The sequence below is a fragment of the Martes martes genome (assembly GCF_963455335.1).
Source record: "Martes martes genome assembly, chromosome: 15".
In the NCBI taxonomy this organism is placed as follows: Eukaryota; Metazoa; Chordata; class Mammalia; order Carnivora; family Mustelidae; genus Martes; species Martes martes.
This window is the reverse complement of record NC_137903.1, coordinates 68,682,191-68,709,775: the sequence shown is the minus strand read 5'-3', so window position 1 is coordinate 68,709,775 and position 27,585 is coordinate 68,682,191. Positions and strand designations below refer to the sequence as shown.

Here is a 27,585-nt window from a genome sequence, read left to right as displayed (position 1 = left end):
GGGGGCGGGGCGGGGCCGGGCATGCTAACGGCTCGGAAGCCGAGGGGGCTGGGCCGGACGCAGGCGGAGGACCCGGGGTCGGCCGCCGCCGCTGCCGCCCTGTCCCAGCGCGCTCCGTGAGGCCCGCGCGGCGCCGCGTCGGCCATGATGATCCACGGCTTCCAGAGCAGCCACCAGGACTTCTCCTTCGGGCCCTGGAAGCTGACGGCCGCCAAGACGCACATCATGAAGTCGGCGGACGTGGAGCGGTGAGGCTCGGGCCGGCCGGGCGGCGGCAGGGCGGGCGGGGGGTCGGAGAGCGCGCGAGGCGGGACCGCGCCGGGAGGCCGCCCTGCCGCCGCCGCTATCGCTCCGGCCGGCTCCGAGCAGAGCGACCGGCGGGCGCCTCAGACCGGTGTCCGGTGCCCGGTGCCGGTTGTGCGCGCGGCGGGGGTTGGCGGGTCGGGGCAGCGCCGGGCGCCCGAGACGCGGGAGACGGAAGGGCCGCCGCCTCCGGGGAGCGCGTCCACGGACGGACGGACGGACGGACGGGGCCCTGTCGTGCCGTGGAGCCCCCGAGACGGGGACGCGGCGTCCGGGCAGGTTCGGGCGCTGGGACGCGGCGGGGAGGCGTTTGTGATGCGGGACCGCGGGGCGCCGAGCGCGTGGAAAGCCGGACCGCGGGGGCGCTGCGAGCCTGCGCTGGTTCGAGGAGCCGTTTCCGTGGGGTGGTGGCGCGGGGGCGGGCGCGGGGGCGGGGGCGGGCCCGGAGGCGGGCGCGGGGAGCGCGGACGCCGAGTGTGTGTTCCGTGCGACTCCGTGCGGGGAGCGACGCTGTCGGGCGCGCGCGCTGCAGGACTTCTCCGACGGTGACGGCGGGGGCGCGGGCTGCGGGCTGGCTGCGGAGACCCGCTGGAAGGGCGCACCTGGCCCTGCCGGCCGGTTGACGGGAGGAGGGAGGAGCGGTCCGTGCGGACGACGGGGTTTCTGGCCCGGGAAGCTTCGTGGTTGAGCCGCTGGGAAGCGGGACGCGGCCCAGATGGCGGCAACCGCTGGAGAGAGCCGCAGGTCAGACTGTCCAGCTCTGAGTTGTGCGGGGCCGCGGGCGGGGACGTAGCAAGCGTTTCCCTGGGCACTCGGGAAGCCTGACTGCGCACGGGTGCGGGTTTGGGGTCATGAGCTTCTGGTCGACACCTGCAGCCTCGGGGGCGAGCTGAGCTCCTGTAGAAGTCGTCCAGACGGCAGGGGGAAGCGTACGGGGCGGCACCCAAGGCCACGCTGGTGTTTTAAGATTTAGGCCAAGGAAAGTGACCAGGGAAGAGAGGCGTGAAGGGATGATTGGTAGTGTAAAGTAGTAATTATTTTACTTAAACAACTGGAATATTTTGTAGGACCGCCAGATTTCTCCAGATATATTGGGGCAAATTCAGAGAATCACATTTTGTATTATTTTATATGCATTATTCAGTAGAGTAGTTAAGATCTGTTTAATTGGATATTTTTAATGAAAATTTATTCCAATACATTCCGTCTTCATCTTACTAAATTTTTTAAGTATTTAATATTTTCTTTATAAAAACTTTGTTTTATTGTAGTGGGAATACTTAACATGAGATCTATATTCTTAACAGTTTTTTTTTCCATCAGAAGTTTGTACTTTTTTTCTTGGAAGTAGCGTGTTCTATCTGTATTTGTCTTTATCCGTTCGTCTCTGGATGGATGCCTAGGTTGCGGTCATATGTTGGCTGTTGTAAATAATGCTGTAGTGAACATGAGCTTACATATGTTTCTTCAAATTAATGTTTTTATTTGGTTCAAATAGGATTGCTGGATTGTGTGGTAGTTCTGTTGTTAATTTTGGGGGGAACCTTATTCTTTTCCATAGTGGCTGCACCACTTTGCATTCCCGCCAACACTGTAGGGAGGGTTCCCTTTTCTCTGCATCATGGCCATTGCATGTTATTTTTCTTTTTAATGATAGCCATTCTCAACAGGAGTGAGGTGGCATCTCATTGTCGTTTTGATTTGCATTTCCCTGATGATTAGTGATGCTGAACGTCTTTTCACGTGTCTCTGTCTTCTTTGGAGACATGTCTTTCAGCTGCTCTGCCCATTTCTAATTGGATTGGTTTTTCTATATTGACTGTGTTGGTTCTTTATGTATTTTGGATATTAATCCCTTATCAGTTGTATCACTTGCAGATATCTTCTCCTATTTGGTAGATTGCCTTTTCATTCTATTGATGGTTTCCTTCGCTCTGCAAAAGCTTTTAGTGTTATATAGTCCCATTTATTTATTTTTGATTTTGTGCCTTTGCTTGAGACGACAGAGCCACCACGTATTGCCAAGACTGATGTCAGGGAGCTTACTGTCTCATGTTTTCTTCTAGTAGTTTTATAGTTTCTGGTCTTACATTTACATCTTTAATCTATTTTGAATTCATTTTTGTGTACAGTGTAAGAAAGTGGTTGTTTCCTTTTTTTGCATTTCAGTTTCATTTTTTTGATTTTCCAGTTTCCCCCAGCACCACTTAATGAAGAGGCTGTTTTTTCTAATTATATATTCTTGCCTCCTTTGTTGAAGATTAATAACTCTGTAGGTATGGGTTTAAAGATTTATTTATTTGAGAGAGAGCGAGAGGAAGATCACGCGAATGAGCATGCGAGCGGGGGGAGGGGGAGAGGGAGAATCTCAAGCAGGCCCCCCTTTGATGGCAGAACCTCCTGCGAGGCTGAGTCTCAACAACGCTGAGATCATGACGGGGGCCGAAATCAAGAGTCAGAAGCTTAACCCACTGAGCCGCTCAGGCGCTCCATCCGTGTGGGCTTATTTCTGGACACTCTGTTCTGTTTCACTGATCAGTGTGTCTGTTTTGGTGCCAACACCATCCTGTGTTGGTTACTATAGCTTTGTAGTATAGGTTGAAATCAGGGAGCATTTTACTTCTAGCTTTGGTCTTTTTTCTCAAGATTGCTTTGGCTATTCGGGGTCCTTTGTAGTTCCCCTCCTAACAAATGTTTAAGTGTGCGGTACGTTCTTGTTAACTGCAGGTATGGTATTGTACAGCAGGTCTCTGAAGTGTGTTCATCTTGCTTGACTGAAAGTTATGTATTTCAGGGGCAGAGGCAGGGTCGGGGGGAGAATCTCAAGCAGACTCTGTGCTGAGTGCTGAGCCTGACTTGGGGCTTGATCTCACAACCCTGAGATCATGACTTGAGCCAAAATCAGGAATCTGACATTTAACTGACTAAGTCACCCAGATACTGCCAAATTTGACTATTGTAGACGCCTCTTAAAAGTAGGATCATGTAGTATTTGTGACTGGCTTTTTTCCTTAGCATAATGGCTGCAAGGTTCATCCATGTTGTTCCATATTACAGACTTTCCTTCCCTTTTTTTAGGTTGCATTGTGTTCTGTTGCATGTATAAACCCTATTTTCTTTATCCATCCCTCTGTGGTATGGATGGACACTTAGGTCGCTTCCACATCTTGGCTATTGTCAGTAGTGTTGCAATGAACAAAGGAATGTTAATTTCTCTAGTACTTAATATTTTCTGTTTCCTAATAACTAAGAATAAATTTTACTTAAATTTGTGATGAAAAATTAACATCATTAGGTATCATACTAAAGGTGTGCAACTTAAAATGATAGATCACTGATATGTGCCTACATACATACACACAGATGTAATAAACATGTCCAGTTTTCTTACTGTTGTGTCATAACCATTTTTCCTATTTTATTATATTTTCTCTTTAAACATTTTTGATGATTCTATAATATTTCATTGTATGGATATACTATAGTATACATAACCGTTTATTTCTTTATGATTGGACTTCCCGAGTATTTCTTTTTTATTATTATAAAGATGGTTATGAGTATTAATTTGTATAGCTCGTTTCTGCATTGGGGATTATTTCTTTATTATAGATTTCCAAAACTGATATTTTGAGTCAGGATATCAATTTGATTAAATTCTTGGTACTTTTTGCTTCATTGGTGCCCTGGGGTATAGAATGTCAGTTGACACAACCCTTCCGGAAAGCCATGTAAGCGAGTGCCGGTTTCCCTCATCAGTGTCGCTGCTTTTGCCTTCTTCATTACCACCTTTTAAAACTTGTGACAAGTTGAGAATTTTATTGGAAAGATTGTTTTCCTACAACCTACAAGAAACAGGCTCTTTAAGTGCTATCTTCTCTTCATAACTATAATTAATATAATTGTTGTATAAGAACAAAAAGTCTACCAGAAACACGAACCTTATGGAAACATGAGACTGTGGTACATTAGGTCATCTCCTAGGCAGTCATACTAGAATCGGGACCCATATTTATTCTTGATAGTGGTGGGTCTTTGGTGATCCAGGAATGAAATAGATGTTTCTAATAAGAATCAGTATTTTTTTCCATTGTTTAATTTTTTTCATGCAGGGTTTTAAAATTATTTTTATTTTATTTAGTTTTATAATAGCTGCATAGCTGTTCAAAAATCCGGAAGTCTTAGAAAAGAAAATTGACACGAAAGCCTTCTGATCTGCTAAAGTTGCTGTTGTAGAACACTTGGCACTGAAGGCCTCTGCTTTCGTTGTGGTCCCTTAGAACGTCACTCAGAGCACATGTAAACTTTTGCCTCTGTTGCCCACTTTGTAATTATGACCATATTGGAACTATTACCTGACTTTTGGTTATGCATAGGTTAGCCGATGAATTGCACATGCCATCTCTCCCTGAAATGATGTTTGGAGACAACGTCCTGAGAATCCAGCACGGCTCTGGCTTTGGGATTGAGTTCAATGCTACAGATGCATTACGATGTGTAAACAACTATCAAGGAATGCTTAAAGTAGCCTGTGCTGAAGAGTGGCAGGAGAGCAGGTGAGAATCTGGAAGGGTGTGGGTTAAATGAAAAAGAAGAGTTGAAAGAAACCTTCAGTCATGATATTTGTCTTTTATCAGAGTGAAAGGCAAGTATTGTTATTATACTTGATAGTTGGATCATTCTAGGATTCATTTTTCTCACCCGTAAAGTGGAGATCTTGAATACTTGCTGCGTTCAGTTGAATTACAGTGGAGCTGAGCTAGTAAGGTTACATTTTTGAACCTGCGGTGTCCTTCAGTGAAGAAGCAGTACACTGTATACTTTATTGTTCCTGTTTTTGAAGAAAAATAGTTACTTGTGATTTGCATTGTAAATGTAAGGGGCATTGAAATAGAGAAAAATGTATTTTCTCTGATAATCAAATTAGCAGTTATTTACTTTGTGCCAATTATGTATGAGGTACCTTGGAGGATAAAGAGAAGTACAGGTCTTTAAGCCATGTCCTCAGGCAGTGTACGGACGAATTGGAGAGACTATATCAGCATATGAAAAGTTTAATAACAAATATGCAGAAAAACCAAGAAAGATCTTGCTTTGGTGAATTATGACAAGAATATGTATTGATTAGAATGTTTGTATCACTCGTAGAATGTAATTTGGTGTGATATTTGAGTACAGATGGTCTGTATTCTGCGTCATTGAATCTGATCCTTCTTTCTTTGATTCTGAGGACGGAGGGTGAGCACTCCCAAGACGTCCTTAAGCCGTACGATTGGACCTACACCACAGACTACAAGGGAACACTACTTGGAGAGTCACTGAAGTTAAAGGTAAGTCTTATTTTCTGCTGTTATGATCAAGTCACTCACCGTCTTGGACAGTCTCAGCATTAGGAACCCCCGGTTGTGGCTTACTTTTGCTGCTGCTCTCATCCCCCTTACTTTCTGTCGAGGGAGGCTTCAGAACCTAATGCGAAGGGATTTTGTTTACTGATTATAAACAGAAAAGAAGAAGGCCATAGGGGAAAAATTTTTATTCCAAAAATATGTTTAGTAGCAATGGCAAACTGCCTTAATGTTATCATTATCACTCTCAAATTAAAATGTGTGTCTGGGGGCGCCTGGGTGGCTCAGTGGGTTAAAGCCTCTGCCTTTGGTTCAGGTCGTGATCCCAGGGTCCTGGGATCGAGGCCCCGCTTCCCTCTCTCTCTCTTCCCTGCCTCTCTTCCTACTTGTGATCTCTGTTTGTCAAAATAAATAAACTTTTTAAAAAATCCTAAAAAAAATGGAATGTGTGTCTGCCCTTGGTGTAATGAATTGGGTGATGTAGACAAAACCTGCTAGTTAGTAGCTTGCAGTTTTACAGCTGAACAGTCTTGGTGGGCGGATAGGACTTTCGCTCGGACAGCTTAGGTGTTCGTCCTGCTGCACTGTCTCTGAGCCTGGATATGACTCTAGGCAGGTACTTAACCCGAGTCTCAATTTTATTAGTAAACTGGGTAAACAAAGATAATAGCCTCAATAGCAGAGTTTTGACACGAGCATATCCGTGGGAACGCACTCAGGAAACCCTCCAGCTCCATGTTAATAATGCAGCCGTGTAAACCAGAGAGCTTGGAAAGAGATGCAGAGTCACCTCCTGGTGCACGACACTGGGAAAGTAGAATCTGTAGGTCTCCTGTTGGGAACTTAGCTGCATTTTGACATCCTGCAATTTGAAACGAAGAAAATTTGGCTTAGGTTGCAAGTCTCTATCACATTCAGTTACAGAGAAGAAAGTTACTTTAGTGTAAATAAAGTGATTATTGGAGACCCTACATCGTATGTTGGCGCTTAGGCAGGAGTGTTAAGGAGCCAGAGCTGTGTATGGGCACCTTGTCTCTGCAGAAGTTTTTAGAGTCTTGGGAAGACAGAAGTTCATAGCAGGCACTCCGTTCTCTTCGTTTCCTACACTCCTGTAATCCAAGCTGTAACTGTTTTACTCTGCTGCTTCCAAGACAAATATGCATTTTTTGAGAGGACATATGCATTCATTCACTCACTCACTCACTCATTCATTCATTCTTGAGCTCTTCCTCTAAGCTAGACACTAATTCTGGGAGCTGTGGATGCAGCAGAAAACAAAGATCCCTCCTGTATAGTCTAATGGGCAGCAAGGTTATTTCAGTCCCTTAATACTTCATAGATTAATGTTCTCCTTTCTTCTCCTGAGTGAAAACCTTTGTAAAGAACAAAGTTCATTTGATATTTCATTGCTGGGAGTGAGGAAATGGGAACCCATTTGCACTCTTTGCAGGAATGATGCCTTACAAGTTGATGAATACGTTCCTTTATTGCCTTAAAAAATTGAGTAACCGTTTTCCAGGCAAAATTGTTAGAACTTTGTTGCTTAATCCTCAGAATAACCTTGTATCATCGAAACTCTTATCCTCATTTTGTGGATGAAGAAATGGGTTTAAGCTCTTGAAGTATGTGTCTCTTAATAACGTAATACCAAAGCTGTAGCTCATTGTTAAGCATGTTTGTTGTATGTGGAAGATCACGCCATTGGAACATTTTTTTACATGTGACTTCCTTAAGAAATTTTTGCCCTGTAATATTACTTGGGATCTTAAATTTCGATTCTTCCACCCTTTCTGAAAACAAAAGCCTTGGTGTGTATAGGAAGTATATGCCTGTGGAGGAAAATATAATTTATATAAATGGTAAGAATATCACAGAATGAGGTGTTAGAATGAAGCCTTTCCTTTTGCCCTTATATTCTTATATTCTTGCCACTTAATTGCTGGGGCCAATTAAATTGCTGGGGTCTGTGCGTGTGTGTGTGTAGTGTTTTCTCACTCTTTTTGGGTTGTTTTACGTATTATTCTTTTGAGTTGTAGCATAGTGTAAGAGAAGAGAGCCAGCCATAGAGTTGTACTGGCTGGACGCAAATCCACCCTTGCTAATTATTAGCCGGGTCACCCTCAGAACACCTCTGAGATGATGGTGTAAGAATGTTACGAGGTCAGAGGGCTAATATGTACCTGGCAACATGTGGTCATTTTCTTCATTCTTATTGAATAAATCAATTGACTTTGCAGGAGAACAGAAGTGGAAGACTGCCTCTTGTAGCTGTATTGCCCCTTAGGAATAAAACGTGTGTAATGTCCATGCATTTAAAAGAGTGTTTTTTAAAAAGGTGTATTCATTTCTTTGAGAAAGAGTGAGAGAAAGAGAGAGTGTGAGCCAGAGGAGGGATAGAGGAAGAGGGAGAGAGAGAACCCTTAAGCAGACTCTTCGCCGAGTCTGGAGCCTGACGCTCGACCCTGAGATCATGACCTGAGCTGAAACCAAGAGTGAGATGCTTAACCGACTGAGCCACCCAGACCCCCCTAAAAAAAGCATTCTTTTTTAAAGCATGTTGGAACATTTGTCAGCTTATTCAGTGTGATTTGATATTTTGAGCTTTTTTTTCCTCTTTTTTTTTTTTACCATGGTAAAAAACATCAAGTTTATCATCTCAACAATTTCTCTGTATGGTAATTTAAGTTTATTCATGTTGTTGTGCAGCCAGTTTTCAAAACTTACTCATCTTGAAAAACAAACTCTGTACCTGTTAAACAGTAACTCCTCATTTCCTCCTCCCCCAGCCCTGGCAACTGCCATTCTTTTTTCTGTTTCTATGAATTTGACCACTCTAGATACTTCAGATAAGTGGAATCTTACAATATTTGTCTTCTTGTGACTGGCTTATTTCACTTAGCATAACGTCCTCAGGGTTCATCAGCGTAGCGTGTGTCAGCCTTTCCATCCTTTTTAAGGCTGAGGAGTATTTCTGTCGCTGTGTAGGCCGTGTTTTGCTTACCCACTCATTTGTCAGTGAGCATGCAGGTTGCTTGTCCTTGGCTATTGCGAATGGTGCCGATATGAACAGAGGTGTGCGAATACCTCTTTGAGATTCTGCTGTTAGTGTTTTGGGTCTACACCCAGAAGTGGAATTGCTAGATCACACAGCAGTTCTGTTTTCTGCAGTGGCTGCCCCACTTTTTATTCCCGTCAGCAATGTAGGAGGGGTTTTAGTTTGCATTTCTCTAATGATTAGTGATGTTGAGCATCTTCTCATATGCTTAATGGCCATTTATATATCATCTTCAGTATCTTGAGCTTTCCAAAGTACATTTTTAGGTAGAAATGTACAGACTGAAACATTGGAAATGGGTGGATTTTGTTATGTCTAAAGGCAGAAGGAGCTGCACATACTGTAGCCCAGCTGATAGAGTTGCTTATCACAGGGACATGGGTTAACAATTCTAGTAGTGTTTCAGTTTGGCAAGGTGAAGAAATTCTAGAGATCTCTTTGACAATATTGCGAATACAGTTAACACTACTGAATTGTATGCTTAAAAATGGCTAAGATGGTAGATTTCATGTTATATGTTACTTTTGACTGCAATTAAAAGAAAAAGTTAAACATAGAGTTACCATATAACACAGAAATTCTACTCCCTTGGTAGGCACTTGAGAGAATTGGAAAAACTGTACCCATGCAAAAACCTGTCCCCAGCTGTTCATGGCAGCATTATTCAAAATAGCTAAAATGTGGAAAACACCCAAATAATCATCAGTGGATATGCAGAACTGGTGTGTCTGGACAGTGGAATATTATTTGGCCTTGAACAAGGAACAAAGTGCTGGTAGCGTGCTGCAGCAGGGATGAGCCTTGGAAGCACGCTAAGTGAAGGACGCCAGACACAAAACACCCGTGGGTGACTCCACAGTGATTTGTGAAGAGACGAATCTAGAAAAACAGAAATTAGAGTGGTGGTTTCCAGAGTATGGAATGGAGAATGAAGAGTTACTGCTAATAGGTATGGGGATTTTCTGGGGGATGATGCAATGTTCTGGAGTTAGATAGCAGTGAGGACTGCACAGTCTTGTGAAAAAACTAAAAAACCACTGAATTGTACACTTTTGAAGGTTGAATTGTATAGTATGGAAGTTATATCTTCATTTAAAAAAAAAAGTCACTGTATAACAGTAATTTCACAATATGTTCCTGATGGTATGTACTGCAGAAACAAAAAGAAAAACCTTTTTCTTACATATATTTATATATAAAGATATATATCTTTTTTTTTTTTTTTTTTTTTTTTAGATTTTATTTATTTATTTGACAGACAGATCACAAGTAGGCAGAGAGGCAGGCAGAGAGAGAAGGGAGGAAGCAGGCTCCCTGCTGAGCAGAGAACCCGATGCGGGGCTCGATCCCAGGACGCTGGGATCATGACCTGAGCCGAAGGCAGCGGCTTTAACCCACTGAGCCACCCAGGCGCCCCAAAGATACATATCTTGTATGTATATGCATACATGTACTGCTTTCAGTAATTTTTATTTTTATTATTTTTTTTAAAAATTTATTTATTTATTTATTTGTCAGAGAGAGAGAGAGAGAGAGGAGCGAGAGTGAGCACAAGCAGACAGAGTGGCAGGCAGAGGGAGAAGCAGGCTCCCCGCCAAGCAAGGAGCCCGATGTGGGACCCGATCCCAGGACGCTGGGACAATGACCCGAGCCGAAGGCAGCTGCTCAACCAACTGAGCCACCCAGGCGTCCCGTGCTTTCAGTAATTTTTAAAAAGGAAATTGAGCATTGGGTTCTTAGCATTTACCATTAATTAACTTTATATGATAAATTAAAAAAAATTTATAAGTCAAGTAATTTCCTTCTTATAAACCTTCATTTGATATGAGGGAGATCTTATTTGAAAGATTTGAATAAGACTCACTTTTTTTTGAAAGGTGTTAAGAATGTTTGTAGTGTTCCATGTTTTTTAAGCCTTTTAAAGATTGTGAAATAACTCCAAAAATATGGAGGTTCAGTTTAATGAATTGTGAAATACAGCCACCCAGGAAAAGAAAGATGCTGCGAGCACCCTCCAGCAAGATCCCTCCTAATCATGATTCTTTTGTAAAAATATTTTCTAGTATAATTTGAAATTTTCGACCTTAACTTTCAGTTCCTTCAAAAATAGTGTGCATTGTTATTTTACAGCTTCGGCCTCATTTTCTTTTCTTTTCTTTTTTTTTTTTTTAAAGATTTTGTTTATTTGACAGAGATCACAAGTAGGCAGACAGGCAGGCAGAGAGAGAGAGGGGGAAGCAGGCTCCCTGCTGAGCAAAGAGCCCGATGCGGGGCTTGATCCCGGCACCCTGGGATCATGACCTGAGCCGAAGGCAGAGGCTTAACCCACTGAGCCACCCAGGCGCCCCTCCCTAGGGTCTTTTTATTTCTGTTGGTTCTGGCTCATGGGGTCTAGGCTCCTAAATGTCTCCATATTTTTGCTGAAATCGTAGGATGATGATTGTTTTCTCCAGAGAGGATTTTTGTTGTTTCTGAGAGGCGCTGAGGGCATTCATGGTCAAGGACTTAGTTCTACAGACGTTCTGTAGAGCTGGTTTTAGGCTTCGGGGGTTGTAGCGTTCACATTGCAGCTGCTCGGCTGTGCTGCTGTAGTTGAAGCAGCCAGAGACAGTAGGTGAATGAATGGTCATGGCTCTGTTGCAGTGAGATTTTACTTAGGGACATGGAAATTTGGGTTTCATCTAGTGAAATCATATGAATTCATGTATATGTTCATATAATGAATTTGAGTTCCTTGTGTCATGAAATACTCTTTTTTTTAACTGAACTGCTTTTTCCAGTGATTTAAAAAATGTAAAAATGATTCTTAGCTCACAATTCATGGAAAAAATAGGTGATGGGGTGACATTTGGCCACAGCTGGCCTGCAGGTCTTAGTTTGCCAACCTCTGTTTTGGGGCCCGTGTTTGTGGTTTCTAGGCCTGTATTATATAAGAAGCTGTGAAACCCGTGCAGCATTAGGGCACCATCCCCAACTAGGGAGGGCACAGGGAATTCTCACGGAATTCAGCACGGTGAGCGCTGAGCTGTGGTGGAGCCAGCAACTGGCAGAGCCCAGCCTCTCCCCCGGATGAGCCATTCCAGAGGCGTCCAGGCCCCAACCAGCCGACTGCAGCCTCGCTGGCCCTTTGGGCTCCGGTCCTCTTTCAGTCTCAGTCCAGTAATTCTTTGGCGTCTCGACCATTTGATGTTTTTAAGTTTTTGTTTTTTCATCCAGCTTTTAAGTTGTCTTCAGCAAGAGGATTTGTCTGAGTTCCTTATTCTGACAATACTAGAAGTTAGAAGTGTTTGATCTGTTTTCAGCCGATCTGTTGGTTTTGGGTTTTTTCCCACTTTCTTTTCAGACGCCTGAGTTTAGGGAGGACATAGGTAGAGTTGAGGAAGAGAAAAAAGAGAAAATATGTTTTAAATGTATTTTTCCTGGCAAATGAAAAAGATAGTATAGATAAATTCAATATAATGAATATCCCCATATATGAATATATCTTAGTATATCCTTAATGTTTTATCCAATTATTTTCTGTCTTTCTCTTTCAAATATTCTATAAGCACAAGTAAATGGCAAAACTGATAGATTCATTTTGATCGGTCCCTTGTGAAGGTATGTACGAAACAGTGAAGTAGTCATTTACTGATGGGAAATTGATATAATGACTGGTTAATTTTTTGGAAATCAGATGTTTTTATAAGGAGGGTCTTACAAATGTGTACCTTCGAACTAAAGCTAAATAAAAAGTGAGGAATTTAGAAGTTGTGTTTATACTGACTGAAGTTTTATGCTCTTAGGCAGTCCTAGAAGCACCAGCTTTTGTCTTAAGTGGAAAACAAACATGCAGGTGACATAAGGGGCTGGTTATGTGCTGCCCTGTCGCCGCCCCTCCACTCCCTTCCCACTCCCAGTTTGTACCTTGTGTGTGGCCTCAGGCCTGCTGCAGACGCATTTTGGAAAAGACGTTGGAGGGCTGGAGTACTCTCTGTGAGTGACGGTGGAGGACACGTGGACACACTTTCATCTCTCGGGGCTCCAGTGCACACTGCTACTGCTTGTCGCCATAACCTTCCCCCACATCACATAAAACTCCTTCAAACTGTCCCCCCGCCCTCATCCCTGCAGTCTCCTGCACCCGTCGTCATATTCTTCTAATCCCGGTGCAGTTCCCAGACTGCTCTCCACTTCCTGATTCTGCCCATGAGTCAAATTACCCCATCACGGCTGCTGAGGAAAGTGAAGGAATCAGGCACTTACTGAACACCTGCGGTTTGACGAGCGTTGTCGTGTTTATGGTACTGCGCTGTCAAGGGACAGGAAAGCTGAACATCTTCTAGTGGAACTGGGTGCAGTGAAGAATGGTATCTCAGATCCTGCCCTACAGCTGTGGGAGACACTTAGACTTAGTTGAGCTACTGATAGGACTTGCCGTGTTAACATTGTTGATTCTCTTGTTGGGCTGTGAATGTGTGTGTCTGCGAGCTGCAAAATAATACGGCGAAGGAAGGGCCACCGTCCTCTAAAGCCCTTCGGAATGCTAAGAGTTTTTCCCTCAATATCTGTGAAAGTTCTTATTTACTTCATTATTTAAGATTATTTATTTATTTATTTATTTGACAGAGATCACAAGTAGGCAGAGAGGCAGGCAGGGAGGGGGGGAAGCAGGCTCCGTGCTGAGCATAGAGCCTTATGCGGGGCTCTATCCCATCATGACCTGAGCCGAAGGCAGAGGCTTTAACCCACTGAGCCACCCAGGCGCCCCTACTACCTCATTATTTAAAACACTATTTTGTTTGTAGGTTTGGGGAAGCTAGGCTGGGAACCTAAAATATATAACAAGACTCTAATGGGGATTTTTAAAGTTCCAAACCAGTGTATGAAAGGTGGACTTGCACAGCACAAAACTGCGTTGGATGTCTATGATAGAAGTTCACACTAATTTTCAGATGATTAGTTTTCTGATAATCATAACAGAACACTTGGTTTGAATTTGACTTTTATGAAAGATGATGAATTTTGATTCCCTTGTTTTCTGAAGTTATAGTATCAGCTACCTGTAGTATCTTAAGTTTTTCAAGGACAAGGAACATATCTCATCTTTCATGTCCACTGACAACACCCAAAAGTAGAACTGTGTGCTCTGACTATGAAGACAAGGCTGGTAGGAGAACAGTTTTCCTGTGGCTCTAATTCTTTAAATTTTTATGTGTTCCTTCTTGAATTTTTTCTTTCAGGTTGTACCTACAACAGATCATATAGATACAGAGAAACTGAAAGCCAGAGAACAGATTAAATTTTTTGAAGAAGTTCTCCTGTTTGAGGATGAACTTCATGATCATGGAGTTTCAAGCCTGAGTGTGAAAATTGTGAGTACTGGGATTTTCATTTAAAATTAACGTCCTTCTTCCATTCTCACCATTGGTCAGAAATACAAGACTCACTTAGAATCACCTGGTCTTAACATGGTATCGTGTCAAGTATCACTGGGGTCTAGAGTACATCTTCATATCCATTATAAATTCACAAAATCTTAGTATATTCCTAAACTTTAGTTTAGCCGAACATTTTCTTTTAAAAGACGTGCTTGGCTACTTTGTAGTTTGTTTGCTTACTGTTTAATTTGAATGAAATTATGGCTTAATTTTTACTTTTGAATTAAAAATGCTACTGAAAGGATCTACAGACTGTACCTCCATCTCGAGCACAGAAATGGAAAACAAATAGGATACATGTGAACTCCTTACTCCTCTTGTGTTCTTTTCTGTCTGGCGAACAAACTACTTCCACTTACAATGTATTGGTGGGACACGTTTAAAAAGAATAATACATGCTCATTAGCAGTTGCTCATACGTGTTTACTGTTGGGTCATAATTGGGTTTCTAACACTTTATAGAAAATTTTCAACTGAAGCTTTGTATTACATGCCTTATCCTATAAGACCCAGCTAAAATGTCATCTCCTCTGTATGGCATAAAACACCTCCCCCAGGCAGAGTTAAATATTCCTCTGCCAGACCCCTGTAAGTACTTTCTTTTAAACCCCTCAATTATAGACTTACAAGGTCTGTCAAACACAGGGCCCCAGCTTCCGAAATTGTGCTTGGAGCATAATGGTTGTGGGTATTGTGATGAAAGTGATAAGGAATGAAAACAATACATCAAAACAGCAGTTATGTTTTAAAGTCAAGTTTTTCTATAATATTACAGAATTTTGGAATTGTAATGAATGTGTAGAGAATCACTTAGTCTAGCTTCTGTGTTTTATAGACAAGGCCCAAAAGTGTGGTTTAGCTAAGGTCACGCAACTAGTGACAGTTTTCTTTGTACCTTCTAATACATATCATTATTCTGCCATTAGATAATTGTCCTATTAGCACCTTACTCCCTTGTTCACCTGTAACCCTCCTCTAGTTCAGCTTTCATCATTTAGGTTCGTTCACTTTCCAACTTACCAGTCACGTACCTTTCTGCTTGCCCACCCACCTGCTATGACTCATTGGCTATGTGGAAGGTTCCTTAGGGTTTGCATATCTGGGTATGCGTTAGTATCCAAGTAGGTGGCTGTTCCTTGATTTATCTGTGCGGGGAGCTCCTGTGTTTTTGTCAGTGGAGGAGTTGGAGAGTAAGGGCACAAATGTGTTCTGTGTGCACCAGAGTAAACAGAAACTAAGTCTCAAACTGAGGAGCAACATCGTCTTAACATGTTCTTTCTTTTTACCTCGTGTAACTTATTATTATTATTTATTTATTTATTTATTTATTTTTATTTATTTGTCAGAGAGAGAGAGAAAGAACACAGGCAGACAGAGTGGCAGGCAGAGGCAGAGGGAGAAACAGGCTCCGTGCTGAGCAAGGAGCCCGATGTGGGACTCGATCCCGGGACGCTGGGATCATGACCTGAACCGAAGGCAGGTGCTTAACCAACTGAGCCACCCAGGCGTCCCTAACTTATTATTTTTATTTTTTAATTTTTTAATTATTATTATTAAAGATTTTATGTATTTAATTGGCAGAGAGAGAGAGAGAGAGAGAACACAAGCAGAGTGGCAGGCAAAGGGGCTCCCTGCTGAGCAGGGAGCCCGACTGGGAACTCGATCCCAGGACCCTGGGACCATGACCTGAGCCGAAGGCGGCCGCTTAACTGACTGAGCCGCCCAGGCATCCCTATTTTTATTTTTTTTAAAAGATTTATTTGTGGGGCGCCTGGGTGGCTCAGTGGGTTAAAGCCTCTGCCTTCGGCTCAGGTCATGATCCCAGAGTCCTGGGATTGAGCCCCACGTCGGGCTGTCTGCTCAGCAGGGATCCTGCTTCCCTTCCTCTCTCTCTGCCTGCTTCTCTGCCTACTTGTGATCTCTGTCTGTCAAATAAATAAAATCTTAAAAAAAAAAAAAAAAAGATTTATTGGTGAGAAAACACAGGCCCAGGTAGGGGAAGGGCAGAGGGAGGGACAGACTTTGGAGAAGACTTCGTGCTGAGCTCTCCTGGCCCCACACAGGGTTGATCTCACCACCCTGAGATCACTTGTTGAACTAAATCCAAGAGTGAGTCCTGCGCTGAACTGACTTCACCACCCAGGCGCCCCTTATCTCCCCTTACCCTGTGTAATTTTATTATTTTTTTAAGATTTTGCTTATTTATTTGAGAGAGAGTACACACAAGCGGGGGGGCGGGGAGCAGAGGGAGAAGCAGCAGCAGACTCTGGCGAGTGAGGGGCCAGAGGCGGGGCTCCACGCAGCGCTCCGTCGCACACCCGAGAGATCATGACCTTAGTGGAAATCAAGAGTCCGATGCCCAACCAGTGAGCCCCCCAGGCGCCCCCAAATGAAGTTCCTTCTGTAGAAGCAAAGATTAGCCTGGTAAAAAAAAAAGTGTAGGTGAGAAACCAGGAATGTGGTGCCTGGGAAGCTGAGGAAGTCGTGAAAGTCAGTATCGGGCTGTAAGGAGATCCTAGACTGGGTTGGTGTCCCCTAGACTGAAAACATTGGTTATAGCTTTTAGCAAGTAAGAGACTGTTAGTCATCTTGGCGAGCGCAGTGTAAGTTTCATGGTGAGGGGTAAGTGAAGGATGCGGAGGTGGAGACAAGGAGTAGACCCGACTTCCAGAAAGCGTCCTGGATGAGAAGAAATAGAGATGTGCCGATGAGAGGACATGAGGTTGACAAAAGTGTGTGCTTTTTGTTTTTTTAAATATGGGGAATATGTTAGGATTTTATGAAGGCTTCTCACATGGGCATGGTCAGTTATTAACTCCATTTCTAGATCCACTCTTCTCTCTGGAAAATGAGGGTTGGAACTGAAAAACCATCTTCTGATCATGGTCTGGTCTTTCTGGGGATCATCCCCGACCTGGGTGCTCACCCAGATTTGCTTCATTGGAACAAAAGATGTTCCTAAGTGCTCTTATCACTTAGGAATTTACAAGGGTTTCCGAAGCCCTCTGTCAGGAACCAGAAACAGAGACCAAGATACATATTTTCTATTATTTCACAGACACCGTGTTAGATACGTGTCTGTATTATGTCCTTATCCTTGGGAAGATTCTACACAGTGAGCAGAAATGGAGGGTCAGAGATACTAAGAAACTTGCGGAAGATCGGTCCGTCACACGGTAGATCAGTCTGACCCTGCCTTTGCTCACGAGAGGAAGGGTTAGCCTTCGGCAGAAGAGATGCTGCTACTGCGGTGACAAGAGGAGAGGGGGATGGGATGGAGGTGAGCCTACCTCAAGTCCAGTGATGCCCAGACCTGGAGTTTTATCAGAATTACCTAGGCATATTAGAGATTTAATTATCTCTTAACACAGGGGACAAAGAGTATTTCTGGCCAGACTATCCATAGTGTACTTGCGGTACGTGTGTGGACTGGGAAGTTGGGTAGACACGTGGACATGGAGGGAATGGGTCAGGTGGTCCAGATCTGAGTTGTAGGTGTGTAAGTTTCTCCAGCCAGACCAGGGAGGGAGCTGGTGGTGGACCACCGTGACAGTGAGGTATTTGCTGAGCTGGTTTTGTGACAGCTGCCAGTAGCTTCAGGCTGTCACTCTGCCAGCCCTTGCCTGAGGCTAAGGTAGCAGGACCATCTCTGGAGCCCGTGCAGGGTGCTTGCCACGTAAGCTCACTTGAGGCCACTTCATTGGCCTTTTTACTTAGAGCGTTTTCTGACTTCGCATTTTTCCCACTTGCTTTCAGATAAAATATGAAACATCTCAGATTATTTTTAGTTTAACAGAGCTCTCTGAGGACCTCCAAAAATAAGTATAAAATTTTAAGGGCTGCCTTATATCTTTCCCCATGGCTAGGAGTTTGATTGGAGGTACGAAATAAACAGCTGACCCTTGAACAGGGTAGGAATTAGGGGTACCAGTGACCCTCCCTTAGAAGTTGAAAATCCTTGGGGCACCCGGGCGGCTCCGTTGGTTAAGTGGCTGCCTTTGGCTCAGGTCATGATCCCGGGTTCCTGGGATGGAGCCCCAGGGCAGGCTCCCGGCTCAGCAGGGGGCCTGCTTCTCCCTCTCCCACTGCCACTCCGCCTACTTGTGTGTGCACACACTCTCTCTCAAATAAATAAAATCTTTAAAAAAAAAAGTTGAAAATCTTTGGACAACTTTTCACTCCCCCAAAACTTAACCACCAGTGCCCTGTTGTTCACCAGAAGTCTTACCGATAGCATGAACAGTCGGTTACACTTATTTTGCGTGTTGTATGTACTATACTCTTACCATATAGTAAGCTAGAGAAAAGAAAGTGTTACTAAGAACATCGTAGCGAAGAGAAAATAGAGAAGGGAAAATTGATCAGAAGAAATCGTTATATGTGGACTTGCACAGTTCAGACCTGTGTTGTTCAAGGGACAACTGTATTGATGATCTTTCACTTTCCAAACATTCTTGGAATCACCTGGGGTAAGGGTAGTAATGTTCATTGCCTTTATTTGGTGTTTTAACCTTGGCCAGAAAACCGCTAAAAAGTTACTGTTTTAGAATTGTAAATCTAGTTGCTAATGAATGTTTGGTTTTTTGGTTTCCTTAATGATTACAAAACACTCTTAAAGAAATGATACGGAAATGTGGAAGGTGCTTATGTAAACAAAGTAACTTACTTCACATTCTGGAGATTGTTAGAGCCTTTTAGGTTGCTTTTAGTTTATTTGTTTCAGATTTTGAAATGTTTTTAACCATCTTAATTTTTAATTCTAAACCTACACAGTTTTAATTAAAAAAAGAAAATTTCCTGTGCCTAGACCCTCAGGGAGAAAGAGTAGATTTAGAGCTCTGTGCACCGTGAGCTCTGGGATGTCTGGATTTGCTTCAGGGAGTTTCTTCGGAGTTTTGATAATTTTGTGTTTGTGGCATTACCTATATCTACAGGATGTTTCACAAATTAATTTTTTTTAAAGATTTTATTTATTTGTCAGGGAGAGAGTACAAGCAGGGGGAGCTGCAGAGGGAGAGGGAGAAGCAGGCTCCCCGCTGAGCAAGGACCCTGGGATGGTGACTGAGCCACCCAGGCATCCCTGATTTGTTTTCTAAATCAGCTTCTTAGAGCAAAGCTTGTTTTTAGGTTAGGATTTTGTATTCTAATATACTGTGCTTGTAGGATTTATAGTTGATAGGACTTCTCTGTCGAAAATCAAAAGGAAAGCTATTTTCATGCTAATGTGTAAGTTTTTAGCTTTCAAAGGAAGTAAATGCCCTATCTCCCAAATACTGACCATGCCCTTACGTTCTGTAACGGTTTTTACAGCTAATGGTTAGTTCCATTCTGAGTCGTCAGGAGTGAATGTTGTCCGCCTTTTGCTTCTGTGTTTTACTCAGAAGTGCAAGTACACCAGGTAGGGACCCATCTTTCCTCTCAAGGGACAGGGACCACGCCTGGCGGACGGAGCTTTTGTTGAAATGTGGTCCTGCCGCAATGCCGCGCTTCACAGAGACAGGCCCAAGGAATCGTTTCGTTACGTTCCCACGTCTACAGATGAAGAAGGAGACCTTGGCTGGTTTAGTGACTTGCTCTGAATTAGTGGTTCTCAACCTAATTACACACATTGCTCCATTAGTTTTTTGGTTTGGTTTGGTTTTACCAAACACTTGAAGCACCCCTCCCTTTTACTTCCCTGAAATGTAATTCATAGATAATGTAACCCGCCTTCTTTCCAGTAAGCCAACGTAATGTCCTAACTATAAAATAAAAGAGAAATAAGAGGAAATTGATTTAAAATAAAACACGTATTTTGGTCTGTAAGTGCATCATGTGACTGCACTGAGACACCACGAAGTCGTCCGGTACCTCCGTCCGCGTCCGCGTACTGACTCCCGGAATGCCGCAGCTAGAGGCCTCGGCTGGTGGAGGCGCCATGTACCAGGGAGGGACTCAGATGACTCAGGACTGCCATTGCTGATGTAATTTTTCGGAAATGGTGAATAGCCCTTAAGTAATGTTCCAAGTGAAGCAAGGTGTAATCTTTCCCTCAGTTACAAGGTCAGTGCATTCCTTGAGTGAATCTGGCATTTATATGTAAAATGCAATTAAGTTCTAAGGTCAGATCAATATAAATTGTTGTTTTGTTTTGTTTTAACGCGTGTGAATGCCAGTTAAGATAATTTGGAAGTTTCCTGGCTGCAGGACCGGACTTGGTCGTGTAGGACTGTCGTGCTGCAGAGTATCGAGCATCCCGGGTCCTCAGCTGGCAGAGGCTACAGTTGCTCTTCATTGTGGGGAAAACCCCCGGAAATTTCCCAGCTTCTCCTACAAGAGAACTGCTGCCTTCAAATACATGCGGTTGAATCGTGCCATTGGGACTAGAACTAGGGTCTTCTAACTCCTAGTCTCCCCTCTGCCATGCTGCAATGATCGCTTGCTGTGTTGTGCCCAGTGTGACTGTTAACAACTAATTTGGAAATTTGAAAAAATGTTGCCAGTCAGTCTTTCCAGTAGTTACAAGAGGCGCTCTGTCAAGCAGCAGTGCGATTCCCGGTCAGTTGTGGCAGAGCAAGATGTCACAGGTCAGCGTCCTCCTCCAAGTTCTTTATTCCGTGTCCGGCTGTGAAGTCTGTTGCGGATAATCCCATCAGAATGCAGCGTGGCTGTGAGCGTTTTCTGCCGGGAAGGCAGCTCTGGCCTCTCTCGCGGTGAGCGCCCGCGGATGCTGGCTGCTTGTCTAGGCCGCGGGGACGCGGAGATGAACCCAACACTGTTCACTGTTCGATCTCGCGGCTGTGGGGCCTGCAGTCACGTGGAGGGGCGGGGGCTTTAGGCAAGTAAACGGATGTAGTTAGAAATCTGTGAGTCTGTAAGGGAGTAGGGAGAAGATACCCGGAGAAAGCTGTGGTTGTGGAATGGCAGGAAAGCTTCTCTGTAGAAGCGACATGGACACTGAGATCCAGAGATAAGTAAGCATTACACCTGGCCACGGGGTGTGCAGAGGTGCTAAGGCAGGGGCACCTGGGTGGCTCAGCAGGTTAAGCGTCCGACTCATGATTTTAGCTCAGGTCATGATCTCAGGGTCCTGAGATGAGCCCCGAATCCAACTCTGCACTCAGTGGGGAGTCAGCTTGAGATTATCCCCCCTCCCTGCCCAAATAAATAAATAAATCTTAAAAAAAGGGGGGGGTGTCCTAAGGAAGGAGAGCTCGGCCTGTGGCTGGTGACTGTCTAGGCAGTGAAGCCACTGTTAGTGACGGGTCGTCCTGTTCACGTTGCTCTGTGCTCGCGCGGAGTTGCGGGCAGCGCCCTGGAGATACTGCGCTGGTGCCTCCGAGCTTTTGATACGTGCTCTCGCCTCTTTGAAACTCTCCTTCCCACCCGGCTCTTCTTTGCATGGTCAGCTTCCCACGGCCTTCTCCAGCTCTCTCCAGCAGACGCAGGCTCTGCTCTCTCTGAGCGCTCCTGAGCCTGGGCACCCCCACATCATGCCTCTCTGTTTCCCTCTTTGATAAACTTCCTGACCGGTAGGATTCTGTCTTTTTTTTTTTTTTTTTTTTAAAGATTTTATTTATCTATTTGACAGAGAGAGATGACGAGAGAGGGAACACAAGCACAGGGGAGCTGGAGAGGGAGAAGCAGGCTCCCCGCGGAGCAGAGAGCCCCGTGTGGGGCTCGATCCCAGGACCCTGAGATCGTGACCTGAGCCGAAGGCAGAGGCTTAACCCACTGAGCCACCCAGGTGTCCTTAAATCAACCATTGTAATTTTCACATTACTTACGTATTCTTTAAATCTTTAACCTCAATATCTTTTGACCAAAAAATATTTTTTTATTGTGGGAAACTGAAGCCAGGGTGTTTATATTATAATATAATATATTGAGCCTTAGTTGAAGCTAAGACAAAGAACGTCTAGTTTAGAGATTTCTGTATACTGCCGATTCAGTCTTCCTCTGATGCCTTTAGAATTTTCATTTTCAAAAAAAGTTATTTTCTTTTAGCAGAGTAATAACATATTTAATTTTCATTAAAATATTTCTATTTTTTTCAGAGAGTGATGCCTTCTAGCTTTTTCCTGCTGTTGCGATTTTTCTTGAGAATTGATGGGGTGCTCATCAGAATGAATGACACCAGACTTTACCACGAGGTATGTGTTCGTATTCCGTGAATTTACTGGTTGATGTTGGGATTGTTCTTGTTTCATTGTCTGGTTGGGAGTTTGAAGTGAAACGCTGCTTTATATTTTATGACAGTCCTTCTGACCTTTAAGATAGGGTGTTCTCCATGCACTGTTGGCTGCACAGTGAACGAAACAGCACATCTTTTCTGAAAGTTCTGGTAGCTAAAAATGTTTTCTAAAGGACACTCCCCAGTAGGGCATGTCTGACGCTTCTACAAAAACCTCATGTGTACTTAATCTGTGTTTAAGAGAACTGTCCCTTAACTCTTACCTTTGTTCATCATGTTAGCGCTCATATAACATCTTTATTAAAAATACCAATCACACGGCCTCCTGGAGTTTGTATTACATAATCATTGTGATAGTCGCGCTGAAGTTTGCAAGCTCGGTACTCCCTCTGAAGGAACTGCCGACATACAAGGTTTTCCAAAAACTGCCTAAAACATTGAGTCATGGAAGTTCCTCTGGTAGCTTATAGCAGCCTGTCCTTTTGGAATGGGTCTGTCACCTCTGGTTTGTGATCGTGTAGAATGGTGCATTAGAGAAGAAACCGCCAGGGTCAGTAGGGCAGTGGTGGTCACTGACTGTCACCACCACCCTGTGGAAGAAGAGCGGTCATCGTCTCTGTTCGTAGCTGAGGCAGCGACAGCAAAGACATCAGATGGTCACTTGCCCAGGTCCTACCGTGAATAGGTGGCGGAAGTGGAATTTAAACCCAGGAAGATGGGGTTGGTGCCCAAGTCCTGCGCTCGGGGGTGGGGGGTAGGGTTTCTTCCCTCAAAAAACTATGTTTTTTTTTCTTTTTTAAAAGTGGTAGCAAAGTACTAAAGATAGGCTGTATTTTTCTGTCTCAGAAAAGTGTGTGTGTGCGTGTGTGTATAATGTGTGTTTATAATTTTAATATATACACGGATGTATATGGACGTTTGTGGCCGTGCTGTTGTTCGTAGCAGCGAAAAGAGAAGGCGGGAGCTTACTGCTCACTGCACGGGCACGGACTTAAACTGTTTGATTTACGTCCATATGGTTGAAAGTAGACTTCCATTAAAAATGAGTGGCAGAGTTGACATTTAATTGATGTGCAAAGATATGCATCTCAATTTTGTACTTTAAAAAGCAAGTATGAACACATGTAAGTTGTGTAGAGATTTCTGAATGTTAAAAGATAGTGTTATCTGTAGAAGCTGTGGTTGCTCTCTACTTCTGTATTATCTGATTATAGTGAGCAGTAATCTGTTTTATTGATGAAAGGTGAAAATTTACATTTATTAATAGAAAAGATTAAAACTTTAAGGGAGTTTAAGTTTGTGTGATTTTTCTTTTATTGAATAATGTTTCACCAAAAAACAAATTGTAATGAGTTGTTTTCTAAAACCTAACTTTAAAAAGTTGGAAATGGGAAAAGTCGAAGTCTAAAAATGTGATTTATTAAATAAGCAATTTGCAAGAATTTTGCGGAAATGGGAGAGAATAAAATTTAAGTTTTTTTTCTTTACACATGAGAATAGCCATGGTATGTAGATAGGTGACAACGTCGCTTAAGGAAAAGATGTAGCTCCAGACATGAATATTAAAATCTCCTGCACATATCATTTGCAAATATACATATTGTTTTTAAAGTTAAACTTTTGCTTGTATTTCTCTTACATGGTAATTATTAAATCTGTTTACATATGGTATCACTGTGATTTATAGAGATTGGTATTAGTAATTAAGAATTCTTGGTGAAAATTAATTGTCTCGTGGCAGCGTGAGAATTCTTGTCAGACTTCCTGCTACTTTGTAAACAATTCTGTTGTCATAGGCAGTGCTGTTTGAGAGAAAGGATTTTGTAACAGTAGAAATAGATTTATTGCAACCTTTCTTTATTTTTTAACATAGGCGGACAAGACCTACATGTTACGAGAATATACATCACGAGAGAGCAAAATTGCTAATTTAATGGTACAGTATTTTAATACCAGTTTTTAGAACTTGACTTTTAATGTTCATTTTGCATGTTTCCACCCAAATCTGGATCCCTAAATCTATCAATTCACCTAATAAGCCTCTAAAAGATAAATCCTACTGGAGCATAATGTTCCTGAGCTCACCTCAAATACAAAACCAGAGTTTTTGTATGTACCAGAGCCATCTCCTAGTCTAATTTCCACTTTTTATTCTGGAAAAACAGACCCAGAGCTGTGACTTACCATAGGTCACACAGCTGTTTGTTGGTGGGTCTGCGAGTGGCACCAGTGCGATGTTCTTTCCACTTAGCACCTTGTCACCCTGTAATTTCTTTCTACCTCGTCTCTTTTTTTCTCCTTAAAATGTGACAATTTTGTGCCATACCTTGTTTTGGCCTAATTTTCTTTATTTTTTGCTCTCCTGGGACTTGTAAAGGGCTTCTGCAAATCTGTAGGATTCTGTAATAGGTTGCTTCAAAAGTCATATGTTTTTGCAAATATCACTGTGATTTAGAGAGATTGATACCGCTCGTGCTTATTTCTGTGTGGGTGTAGAGTATACGTGGGTAGGAAAAGTCACTTAGAGTCCATCGTAGGCCACATCCTGGCTCTGTCTAAAGGCTAGTGCTTTCAAGGTGCAAAAACATTAGTAAAAGGGGATGAGATTAAGATGCAGTAAAAAAAAATTTTTTTAAGTAGGTTCCACACTAAACGTGGAGCCCAACACGGGGTTTGAACTCATGACCTTGAGATCAAGACCTGAGCTGAGATCAAGAATCAGACGCTTAGGGGTGCCTGGGTGGCTCAGATGGGTAAACCTCTGCCTTCAGCTCAGGTCATGATCCCAGGGTTGTGGGATCGAGTCCCACATCCGGCTTCCTGCTCAGTGGGGAGCCTGTGTCTACCTCTCCCTCTGCTGCTCCCCCTGCTTGTGCTCTCTCGCTCTGTCAAATAGATAAAATTAAAAAAAAAAAAAGCAGACATTTAACCAACTGAGCTACTCAGGCACCCCAAGATGTACTGAATTCTTAATACATGTGTGGGAGCATTATAAATAACCTATCCCTGTAAGCTTTGAAGAAATCATCCATTAAGAGGACTGCATGATTCACTGCATGATCACGAGATACCGGTTATCATCAGAATCATCTTATGATGCTCCTCACATACGTATGTTACAAACATATATTACAGCTTCTTTTAAAATGGGTGTGTTGGGGCACCTGTGTGGTGCAGTTAGTTAGGTGTCTGACGCTTGGATTCGGCTCAGGTCATGATCTCGGATCGAGAGGTCGAGCCCCATGTCGGGCTCTGTGCTTGGCATAGAGTCCGCTTCAGACTCTCCCTCTCCCCCTCCCTCTCCCCCCGCCCCCCGAAATAAATTGTTTAAAAAAATTAAATAAAATTGGTGTGCTTTGTGAATACTTGAGCCAAAGCATTTCTTAAAAGTACCGGTGCGGTCAGTGAATCTGTGCTAACATGATTTCTGTGTTTCCAGCACGTTTCACCTTCTCTCTTCACGGAACCTAATGAAATATCACAGTATTTACCGATCAAGGAGGCAGTTTGCGAGAAGCTACTGTTTCCAGAAAGAGTGGATCCTAACCCTGCAGACTCACAAGAAAGTGCACCTGCGGAATAGAATGTGCTACAGCACACGCTCACCGTGGGATCTGACTGGGGACCTTGGCTATTTGGAGGGGGTGTTTTTATTCTGAGAATTACTTGCCTTGTTTATGTGCAGATTTTCTGTAGCCTTAAAGGAAAAAAAAACACAAAGGATTGTTGCAGGCAGGTTCCACTCAACGGCTTTTTGTACTGTCTGCACATTCATATTCCAGATTTATATTTTCTGGAGTTAAGTTTGGTTTCTAACTGTTAGAGTGCGATCTCACTAGCAGCGGTGTGTGTGCGCCTCACACGCAGTGGGCATAACCTGCGTCCGTCGTGAGACACTGTCGCCTGTCCCGAGGGTCAGTGTCAGTCACAGAATCACAGCACCTTGTGACTTCCGCGGGGTTCCTGGTCGTGCATGCTGATGTGCTAGCTCTTGACTTTGGGCTTTTTGGTGTTTATGCGTACTTCTGGAGAGCCGTGAGTTGCCTTTTAGGAAACTGATGTCGTAAGTGATCTTTACCCACACACACAAAATATATATATATATATCTATCTCCCCTCTAAATTTAAATTGGCTTTCGAAGTCTTTGAGAAAATTTCAGACACAGAACTGAATAGCAACCTAGGGTTTGGGCAAACCGAAGGTGCCCTGTCCGTGGGTGCACCTGCGCGTGGCTCGCGGCCCGCAGGCGCCAGAGCTGTCCTCCCTTCATCTTTAGGTGCTTTTTCTCATGTGTGGTTCTCCTTGTACTGATGTTTTTTAACTTCACTTTCCATGCAACCTTGGAATGAATAAATCCATTGAATATTGAATTTGTACTGTTGTGTAGCTAATTTGATCAGCCAAATTTTGTCACAAGTGATTTTGGTATTTGTTTGCCTTCTGCTGCATCACCTGCAAGGTATAGGAAATCAGGATTTTGTTGGCTTTAAGAAAATACATGGCATGTTCACTGTGTATTAAATACACCTGTATTTAATCTTTTCTCGTGGGACAGAAAAGTGTATATATTGTGCTCAGCCTTCTGTTGTATTTTATTTGCCATGCGGATTTGAACAGAGTAGACTCTTTATTCATACAGGATATAAGAAATGAAAAACTTGTAAGAATATTCATTAGTTGAAATTTCTGCGCAACATCATATATATTCTTAACTTGAATCAGTTGTCTTAGTCTCTGAGTCAGGTTTAGGTGACTTATTTCCAGAATCCATTGCTAAAAATTGTGGAAAATTGAAAGAATTGATCTTTTTTGTGGAGGGTGGGAAGCTGATAGGAAGAGTGAGCTTCTGGAAGCTCCCTTAGTGTGTTCCTGTGGAGAAGGCCCGGAAAGCCTGTATTTGCCCGTTGCTAAATAAGACCTATGCCATTTCATATTTATTTGTTCCCAGTGTCTTTTTGTAAGAAAGGAATAAACAATAAGGAATTACTGATCTATGTTTTGCTATTTCACTTATTTCTGTTTCCCCTGAAGCTTAATTTTAAAAAATGGTTTGGTATCCTTTTTTCATTTGTGCCTTGTTTGGAACTTGGTCAGCGCTGTAGCCGGATTCTGCAGGTAGATTCTCATGAAAATCTAAAGACAGTCCCGGATGAATTATCCTATGTCACTGCTATGAGCAGTTTGAGAAATAGAGACAGAAGGTCACAGGGGAAGGGAGAGAAAAATGAGACAAGACGGAACCAGGGAGGGAGACAAACCATAAGAGACTCTTCATCTCAGGAAACAAA

At 43.2% G+C, this 27,585-nt stretch overlaps 1 protein-coding gene across 4 annotated transcripts; it reads left to right on the top strand.

The window, feature by feature from the left end:
- On the top strand, positions 1-27,290 carry TIPRL (TOR signaling pathway regulator). Of its 4 annotated transcripts, none has more exons than XM_080824058.1 (7): positions 1-248; positions 4,680-4,859; positions 5,534-5,633; positions 13,926-14,057; positions 22,160-22,255; positions 24,170-24,232; positions 25,736-27,290. In XM_080824058.1, exons 1-7 carry the CDS (start codon positions 145-147, stop codon positions 25,877-25,879), a joined length of 819 nt encoding a protein of 272 aa, XP_080680184.1. In that variant the 5' UTR covers positions 1-144; the 3' UTR covers positions 25,880-27,290. The 4 variants fall into 4 exon arrangements, with proteins under 4 accessions (XP_080680184.1, XP_080680187.1, XP_080680185.1 ...); XM_080824061.1 differs by having other exon boundaries at positions 35-248; positions 4,685-4,859; XM_080824059.1 differs by lacking the exon at positions 1-248 and adding an exon at positions 776-1,047.
- Positions 27,291-27,585: the final 295 nt, after the last annotated feature.

Coding starts and splice junctions, on each gene's coding strand:
- TIPRL (XM_080824058.1), top strand. CDS start 145: ATGATGATCCACGGCTTCCAGAGCAGCCACCAGGACTTCTCCTTCGGG. Junction 22,256..24,169: donor ACACCAGACTTTACCACGAG/GTATGTGTTCGT, acceptor TTTTTAACATAG/GCGGACAAGACCTACATGTT. Junction 24,233..25,735: donor GCAAAATTGCTAATTTAATG/GTACAGTATTTT, acceptor CTGTGTTTCCAG/CACGTTTCACCTTCTCTCTT.